At 43.1% G+C, this 16,083-nt stretch overlaps 1 protein-coding gene across 1 annotated transcript in view; it reads right to left on the reverse strand.

Annotated features, from left to right (window-relative positions):
- The window catches only part of CNNM2 (cyclin and CBS domain divalent metal cation transport mediator 2), a 119,578-nt gene that overhangs the window by 8,674 nt on the left and 94,821 nt on the right, over nt 1–16,083 (reverse strand). Inside the window, exons 3-7 of the mRNA XM_032694689.1 lie at nt 13,419–13,556; nt 11,137–11,306; nt 8,188–8,281; nt 5,741–5,806; nt 1,851–2,035 (exon numbers count right to left, since the gene is read on the reverse strand). Coding sequence (XP_032550580.1) covers nt 1,851–2,035; nt 5,741–5,806; nt 8,188–8,281; nt 11,137–11,306; nt 13,419–13,556 — 653 coding nt within the window. The remainder of the gene's footprint in view (nt 1–1,850; nt 2,036–5,740; nt 5,807–8,187; nt 8,282–11,136; nt 11,307–13,418; nt 13,557–16,083) is intronic.

Genomic DNA, 16,083 nt, shown 5'->3' on the forward strand with positions numbered 1-16,083 from the left:
GCTCCTGGTGAGGGTCTAGGTGTCCCTATAGAGCCCAGCCAGCTCTATAGTACATGTAGAGCATATAGGCATTACTGTGCTTGTCTAGGCCAGCAAACACAGCAGGAGCTACAGCCTTATATATAAGGATATTCAATTCTAGAAAAGACTGGGGTCTCCATAGAGATGAGTCCAAATTAGCAACCCTTGAAGTCTTCCACTGGTCTCTGCAAGAGTTGGCTGCACTCAGCAGAACAGTCATGACAGGAGCTGGCCTGGAGCACAGAGTGTCACTGCCCATGATGCCCCAGGGGCAAGGAAATCCATGGCCCTGTACATCCACATGTGGTGGTGGAGGGGAGAATTCCTCCTGGAGCCACAAACAATCAGCCCAGTGAACTCCTTCAGATCAACCTTCCCAGCCAGGACAGGCAGCAGGATGCACGTGCACTGGCAGCCCCGTGTGCCACAACAGCAGTAGGTTATCTCGGCAGGCAGGAAGGTGGAAGAGGTGAAACAAGACTTTTAGAAAAACCCTAAGTTTCAGTAGCAACACAAGAGAGGGACTGTAAATGGAGAGAGTCAGATGGACCAGGTCACAAATTCAAAAACAAAATCCAAACATGCACGAGCAGATCACGACCCTGGTTTTACAAGGTATTAACCGAATGAATGACCACACGGCACAGTGAAAACACTAATGTTGAGTACTCTGACCTGTGTGTAAAGCAGAGTGATGCAAGAAGAGGTGTGCAAGTCTGACTGCAGAGATATCAGGACAGTTTAGCACTCATTAGCCTCAGTATGAACACAGTGAGATTTGGAAGGACATAAACCAGGACAGGATGAGCAGCTAGCTGCTCTGTACAGCAGATTAGTCATTGGAATTGTAGTGAGAATCACTTGCCCAGTGATAAACATCTACTGATCTAATCCCTGAAGGATTGAACCATTGACCAATACATTTGCATCTCAAAGTTTTGACAGCAAGACTTTACTTTCCTTTTAAAATTTGGCTATGGAATAATCAATATAGCATTACAGTATGTCTACCCTATTCCACATTCTTAACACTAAATTAAATTTGACAGAAGTTGAGTTCACAAATCATTTGAGTTGCACACAAAGAAACTGTGAACGTGCACCTTATTTAAGAAAAGCATCAAAGTCAACTTCTGGCTATGGGATGTCAGCTTCCCTGGACTCCCAGAGGGGTTGGAATTGCTGCCAGCATTAGCTGTTTCTCAGCTCAGCTAGATTTCCTATCCCACAGGACTCGCACACATTTCAGCGTGGGATGCACCATGCTGGGGGACAGAGCTGTATTCATGCAGCAACTCACTGGTAGTATGAGACATGAGCCTAATACATGTGAAGTTAAGATAAAGAGAAATATCCAAGACTTCTCCAAGCAGAAGAAGGATGGCAAGTCGGAAAGTAAGATCAAGAACCCCAAACTGAAACCAAAACCAGAAGTGAATAAAAACTGCAACCAATGGTAAATGTCTCATCCTTTAGAAAAGGACACTGTCTGATAATGAAGAGTCTCCATTTCGGATGGCTCCAAAAGCTTCACAAGGATACATTCGACTAAAAGTAGAGAGGTGGTTTTCTATAATCTTTCCTTGAAGGACCTGAAATCCAGAAAATTACATGACCAATCTACTTACAAGCCCAAATGAGAAGAATAGTGAAGACAAATGATTGGACAGCAGATACTGGAAAAAAGTAGTTTAAAGTGATTTTTAAACGGCTGCTTTCATAATGCTATTTACTCACAGAGCAATTTAGAAGGCATTCCCTTCCCCAGGCTCTCCATCCTAGCAGCCAAGCCCGGCTTTCCAGCAAGGTCTTTCTAGCTTTTTTCCTACCTTGACAAACTGAATGTCTGTGAGCGCTTTCACTGAGTAATCCGGGACATACACTTGAAGGAAGGATGCGTTCAGCTGGTTGTTGCTGCTCCCTAACGTCGGTGTCACTGCGTCGATGCGATCACCTCGGTTTAAAGAGTCTGAGTGATTCAAGCCACAGGGCCGAGGCGGAGACTTGTTTTCAGCTAAGAAACAGGCAAGAGCGAGAGATTTCTTAAATCAAGTAGAAAAAGTCACCAGTTTAAAGTCACCAGTTTCAAAGGGACATAAGAAACCATGATGTAGCACAAATAAACTGCAAAGGCTTAATCCACTCATAACTAGACATGTGGCTAAACAACCAAATCACCCTGAAAGGACATTTTCAGTCCAGGGTTGGTAGCCAGCATCACTGAGTATGCTCTAAACAAACCTAGACTTGTTTATGCTGCAATAGACACGCCCTGAGAACACAGTGCTTCAGCTGATGAGCAGAAACCACCAGAGAAAGGTAACATCCCAAGGCTCTCTTGATAGTCAGACCATGCTTAATACATTTTTTTTCTTAATGATTTATAATCCCTGCTCCGTACCAGAGCTTTCATCCACAGTCAGTCCCAGGTAAGCCTTACCCCTTTTTATTCCACCTGGTATCTACACATGCCTTGTTCCCTAAGCTAGAGCAGGCATTTTCGGTAAGAGTGAGGGAGTCTTCAGTGGACCACAGGGCAGTCCATGTGATGATTACTTCAACATTTCCTCTAGTACCTCCCAGTGCTTGAAGGGGCAAAACCTCAATGAAAGACACCAAGCTCCATGTGGTACATGCCAGTCAGTGACACAGGCAAAACAGTCCATGCCACAGAGAAAAATCTGTGTCCAGAAAGGAGTAAACTGCAGACATTGCTTTCCATCACTGGTCTTTAGGCACTGCAGGGTTTCACTTGAAGACCTCACAGCTGTCCCTTGCAAGTGTGATTGTACACAGTCTATCTAAAGAAAATGTGCTTTCAGGACACCAAATTCTCCATCTCTGGCTTCCACTCACACTGTGACTCAGAAGACAAAAGGGCAGAAATACATCCTAAGAGAGATTCCAAGCCCTCCTGCATAAGGGCTTTTCCCTGGGTGCACACAGAGTACATACCGATCAAAGAACTGTCTTTGGGACTAGTGAATTTTTGGAACCTAATGCAGTTAAAACACATTCAGCCAGCCCAAACTGAGACTTGATGTTAACTATGCTAGTCATCTCATGACCATCGTTCTCAAGCTGAAAGATCATTTTCGTATAATCTTAAAATACAAAGTCTCTTTGAGCAAATCAACAACTATATCCTTACAAGCTTTTCAAACTCTTTTTTTTTAAGACTTCTATATTTAATCTTAATTCTTAAAAAAAAAGCTCCCTTAAATTTCCTAAACCTAACACTTAAGATGCACGGCAGAACTGCACTGCTTTGTATTTCCCACTTATAATCCCTCTGATGTTGTCTTTCTTTCAATTTTAGAACAGGGAACAAAAAAATACAGGTTCTGACAACTTGACAATTTTTCCACTGTTTCTGCACTATGGGATTAGTGCAGGTCCCTATGGCAACACCAAGGACGGGCTTAGGGGGAAGCACTCAGAGCCTTGCAAGGTTCTCCTCCGTGCCAACTCGAAAGCCACAGCAGGCTGCAGTAACTGTGGCCAGGAGCCAAAACTCTACCTGCACAAGGGACTTGATGCTGAAATTCCCACTGGAGAACAAGGAACTGTGAAGGCTGAATGAATTTGTCCTCTTTCCCACCTGTATACACAAAATATGGCTCTGTGTGACAAGAACAGCATCACTGCTGCCTGGGATAAAAGTTTCCATCTGGAACAACTTTATGCTAGTGTGACTTGTGTCTGCCTTTTCTTTTCAGCAGGGATCTTACAGTACATTATTAATAAAAAACAAAGAAGCACGAGGAGCAACATGACAAAGCATAGATAAGAAAAAGAAAAAGAGACAGGTGAAGCAAAAGGACATGAGGATAAAAAAGGACAAAAGCAAAAGGTATGATTTCTCAAAATTCAAGGGAAAGGACATCACTTCTGGATCACATTAAAGACAGGGAGGGAAAAGAAGACAATGAAGAAGGAGAGAGACAGAAAGGCAGAGAAAGAGCAGAAGACAGACAAACACCAGGCAGGTCCATGTTTGCAGAACCGTGCCCTGCCAGGCCCCAGCATCCAGATCTGGACAGAGTTTTTCTACCCAGGTTTTCCCAAACTCCTCATCTTCCTCTACAGGGGATAAAGAACACGAGCCCCAAGATGGACACAAATACAAATGTTTTATGAATCTGGGATTAAACAATTTTTGGGTTGGGATTATTTTTGGAAGGACCTCACAGAAGGTCTGAGTGTCATCAAAACTGGTACCACATTGCTACGGTGACCAGGCTTAGTACATCAGTTCCTTACAGAGGAGATTCTTCCTACTATTATTGTACATTATTGACTTTTTGTAGTTTTTTTTTATTTAGTTGAGGGAAATCTATGAAAATATGGTTGGCATTTATACTGGAAACAACTTGCATGCACAAAATAGACACATATTTGTAACAAAGAAAAGGAAAAAAAAAATAAAAAAAGAAGACCTGGCAAAACAAAAGAACCAAGCTAAGAAAGATAATCAAAGTTGCCAAGCTTAAAAGAGAGTCATCAGGTACTTTAATTAAAGAAGGATTAAATTTCTCCCCCTTCTTTGAAGTTTAGCAGCAGGAAACATTAACAGGGCAGGAAAGAAATTCCCTGCAAGGCAATAACCTGTAGTTTGTTTGGAATGTGCATGAGACTAATTTAAGGACTGATGGTGAAATAAATTTTCACAAGTTAAAAAACAGAGGGGGAAAATACAGGAAGCAGATGGTGAAAGTTGATGAAATTAATTATATGAATACATTAATAAATGTATTAATCTTTAGGAGATGTTTAACTTTAATATGCATATCGTTATCTTGTTTGCTTTTAGGCCTAGGGAAAGACATTTCATCTGAAAAAGAAAACTTCAGAAGGAAGAAATACGCTCCCTGTGGTCTAAACAATTTTAGGATTCTGCTATTCCTCCAGTCTTTCTTGATGTGTTTCCATTTTTTTCAACCACTCCATGCATGCAGTATCTGCAAAGCTCAGTTCTTGACCCTTCCCAATTTCCAATCACTCAACCACATCTCAGAGCTCTTTTTGGCCCAGTTTGTTCCCTCCTTGATCTCTGCTCCCCAGAGGGATTTCTGTGTCAGTCAACTTCGTGATTCAGCAAGGAAAGGTCTTAAGCAAAACAGGAACCAGAAAATAGCACAGGAGGTCCCACAACCTTCTTGCACATTCCACTGCAAATCCATCCACTCAGTAGATCATTGTGCCAGTCCACAGCATTAACCTCACTGAGAGAAAGCTCAAAGCTTTTCAGGAATTGAAACGGCCAGACTGTATACAAAACACAGAATTTACCCATATGAGAATATAAGAATACTTTCATTAAATAAGTTTTCCTTTTATGGCAGTTTAAGCAGCAGATATTCTCCTCTGCCAAATGTGTTTTCTTCAGAAATTTTTAAGCCTCAGTTTGGGGGAGAAAACATTCTTTGAAAAATCTCCCCTCCTAATTTTCCACCAGTGTACATATGAGAAACAAGAACAAGCACACATTACCAAATACAATTTCTTTAATGTGTTTTCAGTTCTTCCCATTTTGATGACTCTCATCTTGCTATCAGTGACCATAAATGAAAGTTCAGGATACCTACCTGCAAGGCACAACTCTGTGCTGGACTTCTCCCTAACGAGCAAAGGGGTCAAACAAATACAGACTGCAGCTGACTTTTTATGGCATCAGAGCAGTCACAAGAACGGTGAAAATAGAAGCATGCAGATTTACCTGGAGAACCTGCTGCTAACAACTCTGTTCTGCTGACAACAAAGGTACGAGACAGGGACAAGGGAACTAGAAGAGGGAGAGAAAAAGGATGAGATCACGACCAGAAAGGCGGCAGCTATCCACACTCGACAGGGGAAGGAGCCAATTGACATTGAAGAACTAAAACCAAAAGTGCAAATCAACTGTGAAAAAGTAAAGGGTTAAAACAAAAGCAAAACTAAAAAAGACAATCAAACAATTTTAAGAATAAACCAAAAAACAAGGCTAAAGAATCAGAGTGAAGTGAACAATTTTCACTTGATAATTTAAATTGTTATCCAGCACAGAACAGTCCATCAATGTACATTTAGTTTTGAAATAGTTCAAAAGGAGCAGTGGTGCCCACTCCAGCCTGGAAGGCAAGAGTTAAAACAAGCCATTAAGCATTCAGAGGTGCTCTTCCTTATGGGAGCCAGACAAATAATACAAATAAAATCAAAAGACACTTCACAGTTCTTCAAGTTTTCAATAAAATGTCGAGTGAGGTTGTGATTCTCCAAGCTCATCCCTTTTGGGATGGTGACTGTACCACTTGCTCACCGTTACTGCAAATCCCTCCCCAGCTACAGTTGAAGAAAAAACCTTCACTCTTTCCTTGGGTTTTTGGTTTGTTTGTTTATTTTCTGTGTTCTCATTTGCAGGGTTCTTTGCTTTTTTTGTTGTTTGGTTTCTTTTTAGTGTTTTATTCTCCTCTTATTGGCTTCATCTTCCAGGTGGGGAGATTAGGCACACGAAGTGTAATTAGGACATACAGAAGAACAAGAGTTTTCTCTTGTTCTGCAATGACTTTCACTGAGCTTTCCTGTCTATACAGAGCAACAGGAATTTATTTTTATAAGCTCATCTTAACAGAAATCTCAGGATGCTGCAAGACATCATAAACCGAATTCCCTAAACCTGGAGGGAAAACCAACAAAATGAGGGGTTTGCTACAGATAAAAGCCAATCCGTTGAAGGTAAACAAATCCAAGACTGGTTGAGATTAATTTAAAATAGTGCACATCCTTAAGTGCGACATGACAAAATCTAAGATGGATTTCAGGGCACACAAAGAGGAGACCATCTGACCTGATAGCACTTGGGGCAACTGGCACGGTTGTGGGGAGGGTCAGCAACACAAAAAAACCAAACCAACCAAACAAAAAAACCCAAAACATGAAAACACTGAAACTGAACAGTGCTGGCAAAACAGAGATGCCACAGGAAATTTCCAAGTGTAGGTTTAGTAGGAGAAGGGACCATGTCTACCCCAGCTCCATGCCTGGCCCATGTTGCAAAAGCTGAGGGTATGACGCAGTTGTACACATGTCACAATTCCACGTGAACACCGTTGCCATCGCTGAGAGAAAATCCAACCAGTGCTCTGCATGCTTTAAAATCTCTCAAACCTCAGAAGGCACAGGCTAGACTGACCAGACTGAAGCGCACATAATTAAGGAAGAATTAGTCTTGCCTGTAAAAGTGTGCTCACAGGTCCAAGAGAACTGCTACTGTTTGTAGAGTTTAACAAGGCTACACTCATCACTTACAAAATCACTTCCATTCCAACGCTGTTTGCTAATGGACATACACGTAGGTACACAGATGTAAAGGGAATGCTTGTGAGTGTACAGTTAAAGCAAGCTGCCTCTCAAGTGCAATATAAACCCTGCTATGACAGCAGGACAATTTCAGCATAAGAAATACCTCTCTCTGAAGCTGAGCAAGCAACTTTGGGTCAGCAGAAGGCCAACACCAGCGCCCCAGTTCACCCAGTAGGGCTGTGAATTTCCAGTTGAGGTTGAGATCTTAGTGGTGACACTGCTGGCATTAAAATACACCACCAAATGCTGAAATGCAGCATCGGAGCCTACTCTTGGTGGATTACATGATAATTCCCCTATCTCCACAGGTGGGATGTGGCTGCCGCTTGTGTGCTGGGAACCAGCTCACATCTCACCCTCAGACATCACCTCTTCTCCCTCACTGATATCTTGGTTACATTTCCACACAGGCTGACAGGAGCCATCGTTTTTCTGGCACTGCTGCCCTCCTTTTCCTCAAGAGAGCTTTAGAAACAAGACTGGTAAAGAGAACCATCCCCAGATTACAGGCTGTTGTTCCTAGCACCACTAGATGTCCCTCTGCCACTAATTACTTATTCTTGTTAATTCACTCTGTTACCCTACCACTGCCACAAGCAAAACTACAAAGCTTTCCACCAGTACCAACCACATCCCTCACTAAGGCCAACACTCACATCCTCCGGGAGCTGGCAAGCTGCTGCCAGCTGCTGGGTTCCACCAGGGACACTGTGCCAGGTAGGCAGCTTTGCTGGCAAGGAGGCACCATTCACATCAGCCCCTTGGACACAGCGGGGCAGGATTGTCCAGGAGCATGTTCCAGAAGCAGAAGGTGAGAGGACATACCTGGTGATGCTGTGAGGGCCATCACCCCATAGTAGGAAAAAGCACCAGCTTCAAACTTCATCCCCTCTTTCCCAGCCTCCACTTCCACTTTCCCCTGTTAAGGAAAAGGAGAGAGAGCTGCAATTAAAAGGGACCACGGGTCTCAAGGCACAAGACCAGACTTGAGCCCTGAAAGATACTTTTGTCTGACATCCCTAAGCAGTGTCATGGTCCCTTCAGTTTGTAATGGTGCCTCAACAGGGACAGACCCTGAAGGGCAACAGGTTTTTTTGCCCTGAGCTCCCCTAGTCTTTGGTGCCCTGCAGCAGTGTAAGTCTCTGCAGAGGAAAGGATCACCACACAGCTTCAGGTTGGTACTACTGCCCTGCTCCAAGTGCTGTCAGGCTGCTTTCCCTTGATGCAGAGTTAAAAAATACTCCTCCAGGAGCACAGCAAGCTTATATGTAGCACAGTCATCTGGGATCTTGAGACACAGAGACATTCTGGGCCACAGCTCACATTCACACGAAGTCCCCTCTAACACAAACATAGGAAAGGGAGATGGGAGACAACACGCAAGGAGGTTGTCTGTGATTCCCATAGGAACAAAGCCCTTATTCCTGGAGGATCAGCCTTGGGGCTACTTTGGTTTTCTTGGTTTCTAGCAGTTTTCCATATTTCAGCACCTGTAACTTCAGATCCTGCTCTTTCACAGAGTCTTACCTACAAAGGACCCTCAGTGCTTCCCAAACTGTACAAAACTACACTACCATGCAAACGGCACCTGTTTCTGTTGTAGGCTAAACCAAATGTTTATCATGTCCTACGCAGGACTCCAGAACAGAACCCACCATGTCAAACATAGCTGTAAATGTGCCAGTTACTCTGGTATACAAGCAGCCAGAAATAACTGGCTTCTTAGTGAGGTCTGGTTTCCACATCCACCCATCCTTGCTAGTACTGAGACTCACAGCACAGCACTGCAGACAGAAGAAATCTCATGAAGCTTTCAGGCTGAACTACACAAAAGTTGGAATTTCAGGCAAACAACATAATTACCTGCAATGCTTTCCCTCTGTTTAAGCTGGAAAGGGCAGACAGACTGCCCATCCCAGGTGTACTAAGAAGACTGAACATCACCTGGATACAATCAGGTCAAAAAGAGTCTAAAAGGTAGAATTTATTTCTGTGTTTATTTAATTAAGTTGAATTTAGAATAAACAATCATGCCTTTAAATTTACAATACTGGACTGGGGCAGAAAGAGGTGACAATGAACTCAACCTGCATGAACCCTGATACCAAGTCCATTTGTCTAACTGTCCCAGATGAGAAAACCCATAAAATCTGCCTAGCAGGAAGAAAGTGCCCAACTCACAAATCCACTTTCCTGCTATCACAAGCAACAACTTCATATAATCCCTTTTAAAACCAATTTCACTCCACAACACAAATAAGTAGCTTATTTCTTCATTATAAACCTTCCAGAAGGTACGATTTAGAGACCCAGGCAAAGACTGGCTACACACAAGAAGAATACACATTTAATTGTGTACTGGCATACATTTACTGTGAAGGCATTCTTGGTCCCTTAATGTGAGAGAATAAGTCCAAGTCCGTTTAAGTAACAAAAGCAGAGTATTTATCCCCTCTTGATCCTGGCAGAACCAACCTAGTTACCATTTTTATAGCATGTACCTCCTGCAACACTCCCTTTTCCAAATGCATTATAGACCTGGCACACTGTGTTTGCTAAATATTTATTGACCGTAGAATAGCTCAGAAAGAACTGATTGTTCTTTTTGTATTGCCCATGTCCTCCATTTACATCTTTGCAGCATTACATCAGGAGCATTATCTTGCCTCTGGAATATTTCAGATTGCAACAATTCAGCCCATAAGAAAGAGCAGTTAAAGAGTTACAGTGGCTCCTCAAACTCTTGAAAAAACTGATCCTTTTTAAAAAGATAATTACACTGAATCCACAATATAATATTCTGGTGCTTTCTTAACTGTTTATCATTGACAGTGTTTAACTCCCCACAACTTTCTCTTTTTAAGGCCATGTTAAGATTTCAAGCCCTGTGTTAAAGCTTTAGCTACAATCCTTGTACTTTTATAACCCAAACTGATTTTCAGTTAAGCAGGACAGAAACATAAGCACCTTTCCAGCACAATCTCTCTTGAAAAGTCTTGCTCAAATGGTGCTAGAGGGAAGTTTCTGTGTAAAGCTTTACTTAAGCTATTCAACCATTCCTGACAGATATCAAAACCTGTACAGCAATCCTGTACAGAACATGCAGAAAACAGTCCTTCCACATCACCTAGGGCTCCAATCTAAGAACCACACAAGTGCAGGAACCTCAGGGTAGGGAAAGGGCTTGGATGCCAAGGTTCCCAGGGACTGAGAGCACCCAGGGAATGCAGGAACCTTGGCAGGAGGTGGCATCAGTTCCGTAGATGGAACAAGGCCCCCACCAAAACCTGCACTTGCAACACCTCAGGTACAGACTTCAAAATTGCACAGAAAAATGTCATTTCTCTAAACAGTCAAACTCCCAATGCCCCCTTTTGCAAAAGAGAAAAGCACAGTAGAGAAAACATCCTGGCCAAAGTCCTATGATGTGCCGTTTTTTACAACCCTATTCTCCAAACGATGTCAGCTGCACACACACAGGGATGCCTTTGCATTGTCTATCCTTACTGATACCAAAAGCATAAGTAATTTTCAACAGATGATTATAAGTGGTAAGTGCTTTCTATCCTTCGCAACTGGTTTAACTGAGGCTGAAAGCAGCTGCATGAGCTCTTCAAGGTTGGCATAAAGGAGGCAGGAGCAGTTCCCAGCAGCCACACTTCCCTTCCCATGTTTGAAAGAAGCCAAACTTCAACAACTAGAAGAGGCTCCCAAGTGAGGGATAAGTCAGGAGATAAAGGGTTTTGCAAATATCCACATAATCACATGTCTGACCTGTAAAATTAGAACAAAGTAGTCGACGGGCTTGTTTCGCTGGTAGAGGTAGTGTTCTGGGGCTTTCTTGTTCTTCTCATCATATTTCAGCTCCTGGATGACGTTGGGATGTTTTAGCAGCCTGAGAAGGATCTTCTCTGACATCTGGGATGGACCAAATGCTTCTACTTCTATAACACAAGATACAATGTGGCATTACACCTCATATGCCTGGCAAGAAGTTAGCAATACTCGTTAATAAGCATTTGCCTATAAAAGACACACAGATGCAGAGAGATCCATTATGGAATTGCAGGCTTCCTGTCTTTTGAGACTGTTAGATTTGTAAGGGGGGGAAAAAACCCACAGTAACATCCCAACTTTCATTACTGAAGTATTTTTCAAAACAACCAAAAACCATGTCTTCCTCTGAAAGGGAAAAGGACAGCTTTGCCCTCTTGAGAGTTCAGAGTCACAGTTGTAACGGCTCATTGCAGAGTTGTAAAAATGGAAGAGCTTTACAATTGGGGACAGAGAACCTCTGAATTTGTTTTTTTCCTTCCCTAAAAGTTATTAAAGTAACGGCATTTATTACACTTAAATAAAACTTAAAAAAAAAAAAAAATTAATCACTGCTTGGGACCTAGAAAGTTGCTCTAGATAGATGTTCTACATAAATCAGACACAATTGGGGCTGCCACGGTTCATATGGGAAGAGCTACTCAAAGTGAGAGAGAGTGCAGGTCAGTTCAAACCACGTGGGATTAATTCCTGACACACAGAACACGTTCTCTATCTACTTGATCTTCAGTGTTCCCAACAGGAGCTGTTTGAAGCAGAAAAGCTCATCCTTGTGTGGTAGAGTGAAGCCAGGGATGACGAGGTTTACACATGCAAACTGATAAGCTTTCCCAACACCTCATTTCAGAAAAAGGACCGTTATACCTGTCATCTCCTAAAGATACTGTTCTCGATTTAGAACAGAGAAACCAAAACTGTATTTTTCATCTTATTTAGCAGTGGTTTCACAGACAGATCTGGATTTAAGATACACAATCCTTTCATCCACAAAATAAGTAGAGAAGCAGCACTGTAAGAGTATGTCTGTTGAGTAGGTGCTTAGGGAACTCCATCAAGTCTTGTACACTACATGAACAGTGCCTTGCTTGCTGTTAAATCCGCATCTTCCTGTTGAACTGCTTCCTTTCAAGAGGACATGCTCACGTGCACGTGAGCCGTAGGAGTCCGAGCCTTTTAAGGCATTACTGCCCCTCAGCTGAGATGTGATAACCAATCATGTACATTTTTCTTTCAACTCACAGAGGCAAAATAAAGCATGAAGGCAGACTAGGAGCACCTAGGCAGGCAGTTACTGCATCTTAGAGGAGGGGAAGTACTAATTTCCAACTGGAGCTGACAAACTTGAAACAAAAAAAACTTTATAATTTTCCACCCGTGAATATACGTTGAACATAGCAGCGAAAGACGCCCGTCTGAAAGGCATGCGTGTGAGAAGTCTTTATATGTCAAAGAGAGACAGCATGAGCAATAGGAAGGTATTTTTTCCACAAGCTCTCCTGTTAAAAGGTCTCATCTCTGAGGTGAAGGGATCAACTCTACGACGAAAGGCAATATCGGCTGCAAGAAACCATTCAAGGCCCTGGCCTCTGCCTGTTTTAGCCCACCCAAGGGCTAAAACATCAAGGTGTTCTGGGATGGAGACAACTGTCCTCTGAAACCTGAAGTCATCAACGGAGGTCACACAAGCCAGACAGAAATCCATTTTAAAGAGTGCAGTTCAACCACCTGTGCAGTCTGCATTAAATGTGTCAGGAGTTTTTCACTTGGAGTCAGAAAGTCTCATGGAACAGGTTTAGACCTTCCTGTAAAAAGTCCAGCATCTCTTTCTGGAGAAGGCGCCAGAGTGCAATTACAGTCAGCTGGCCAGTGGTATCGAGTCCTCTTTGATTTGTTCCCTGAGCTCTTCCTAATGGGGTGTACTTGCTAGTCGTTAATCTGACGGACTCTAGACATGCAGTGCGGCACTTGGCATTCATCCTTACCTTTCAGACCAATTTAAAGTTACTGGTCCACCCCTGGTATATGTCTCAGAGGGTTCATGCCGACACTGAACACAGGAGAGGAGAGAATTTAAAAAGAAAAACACAACAGTGGCATTATTTGTCACCCCACAATCCAGCCTCCCTTCCCGCCTATACTGTCCCACCCACCTCACCGGCCTTTGCTCACAAACTGCCTCCGAGGCTCTGGCACGATTGCAAAAAAAGATAACCCTCACTTGCCTGTTGCCAGGAACCGGTGCATTGCCAGGAGGAGCTGCGGTGAAATTTTAACCTTCATCTCGCTGTCTGTCTGCTTGAAGGCAGAGAAGTCCTGCTTCCTGTCCCGATGAGCTACTTTCTTTTTCGTCTTGTTATCAGCTGGGGAAGGGAGGGTGGGAAAAGAAAGGAAGGAAGCGATTTCTGTTAGAACGGGGTCCAATACGAACCACACTGTCTGGAGTCAGCCAGGATGGCAACCCAGAGCACAGGGTGCTGGCAGACCCCTCTGCAAAGCCCTGCTCATCAGCACGCAGCACAAACCAGAAATGACCAGTGAGCTGTGAAGCTGTGGGGCCCTGTCCTGCAGAGTCCATCATCCACAGCCTCTGTCACCTTGATGGGGGAAAGTCTCGCAGAGCAGCTCAGCACGTTACACGTGAAGTGTGTGTGCATTTCCAGGTGGGGAAGAGGAGTCCTGCTCAGTGTTACTAAAGATCTAAAGGTGTTGCTTTGCAAAAATAGTTGTGATAGCTGCTTTTTCCAAATACGTTCCCTAGAAAATTCCCAGCAAGCACACAGAGGAAACATGAAATAACTTATTTCTTATGCTGTACCACAGCTTCATTGACTCTTCACAACTGCGGCAAAATCCACATGCCTTTGGTTGAAGTAATTCCCAGTGTCTAGAATATGCAGTTTCTTTTGTCCTGTCCAAACATCAGCAAAGGTTGGCAAAGTGTACAGCCAGGAGGTGGGAGACTTAATTCATCTGTGGTGGGGAATCCTCATTTGTGAAAAACAACATGAAAGAGACACAAACAACCCAGCAATTGTCATCCACCCACTGAGTTAATTTGCCAAAATGTTTAAGAAACCAGGTAAGCAGAGAGCTACAGGTTTGTTGGAGTATGGTATACATCAATTCCAGGGAGAAGAGGTCTCTGCTTAGATGGCAGGGTCTTGCTCTTCTCTGCTGACACGGTGGCAGTGTCTATAAGCAGCAGAATACCGTCAAATAGCTCTGAGCTCCACTGTATAGTGCAGGAAATCCAAGTGTTGAGGCAATTCCTGTGAGCCCCTCAGAGCTGAGGCACGGCTCAGGTTCTAGGGCCTTAGCAGGGAAAAATCCTGAGAACACCACAGCTACTTGTCTATCAGACCCTTAGTCAATTGGTTTAAAATGACTGTACTTTTCAGGGACCACAGGTAATTCTGGTACATTGATTCACTGCAGACAATTTGGGCAAGCACACGAAGAGGTGTAGGTGAAGCCGAGACTGAAACTTCGCACATACTCCCAGGTGCATGTTGCCAGATTTCGGGTTATACATGCAAAGATGATTAAAGTGATGCACTGTAGCAAGGAAGCCCCTGAGATCTGAAGTCCTTTACATGTCCAAATATATTCTACAGACTACATAAATCTCAGAGTGGTGGAGTTTGAGGATTGGAAATGCACATTACTGGTAATTTATACGTTTCTAGATTTTCCCAAGTCACCTAGTCTTTTAAATATGAATACATTTAGATCCTCAACTTCCCATGGACAAGCCGGTACTACAGGACTATCACAGACTAAACTGCAATACCATACTGATAGTAACTTACCAAGTCTGGATATCTTGAGTTTATTCTGTGAGCAGTGCAAATCAGAAAATATGAGATACTTGCTCCCAAGCGCATGGAGAGGAATGATGATGACCCATACCCTTTTTCTTTTTATGAAACCAGAAGCCTCTTACCCTAGTGGTACTTTATCCAGGACTTTGGCTACATCAGGGACCACACCTTCTCTTCCAAAAGCAGGAATAGAAACCACTCAAGGGAGTGGCTACAGACTAAAAACAATCCCTGCCTTAGAAATATAGTCTGAGACAGAACTTATCTTGAAGTTACAGGAAAGATGGATACCAAAGGAATAGAAAGTGAAGAGGAGAAAAGTCCCCTAACTGTAATAGGTAAGAAGAATAGACACTGTGCTTTTTCTGAAAAGCTCAGAGAATGTTATTTTTAAAGTGCTGTACCTGAGAGGCTTTCATCACAAGGAGCTCCATCATTGCTCTGTTCAGGGAGGCAAAAATCACCACAAGTACAAGTTTAGGCCCTGGGACAGGGAAACATCTCTGTGCATCTCCTGTGGATAAGCTGTACTTCTGCAGGCTTCACACTGCATTTTTGGTACCTGAAAACAGGGCCAGCACCACATATGGGGAAAATGCCTTAAATCTTTCTGTCTGTATCAGTCATCAAGGTAAGAGACCCAGGCTCTAAATCAAATGATGGGTGATTTCAACTCCTCCTACTTTTTCCTTGGCAGGTTATCCAGAAATCTTCCCTCAAGAAAAATGTTACACAGTGAGAGCAGAGCCACATGGCTTAAAGCCACTATCTTGGCTTATTTTTACAAGGGATGGTCTTAAATTGTTCTTCGCTGTCCAAACAACTTTTGAGCTTCTTGTAAGAGATAGGAACCAGGGACTGGATTGTGACAGATGTAACTGAATATGGACCAGGTATTTCCTGCCTGTCCCTTCTACAGTAAGTGAGATGGAGACACAGGCACTGAAATTATCTTAGCACGCTGAAGTGATCTCTGCTTACAGAGTGCTGTGACGCTGTTTGGTTCTGCAACATGAACAGTGCAATGCATGAGAGATATTCTCACTATAACTTTTGGTGAGATATC

Source organism: Chiroxiphia lanceolata, chromosome 8 (genome assembly GCF_009829145.1).
Source record: "Chiroxiphia lanceolata isolate bChiLan1 chromosome 8, bChiLan1.pri, whole genome shotgun sequence".
In the NCBI taxonomy this organism is placed as follows: Eukaryota; Metazoa; Chordata; class Aves; order Passeriformes; family Pipridae; genus Chiroxiphia; species Chiroxiphia lanceolata.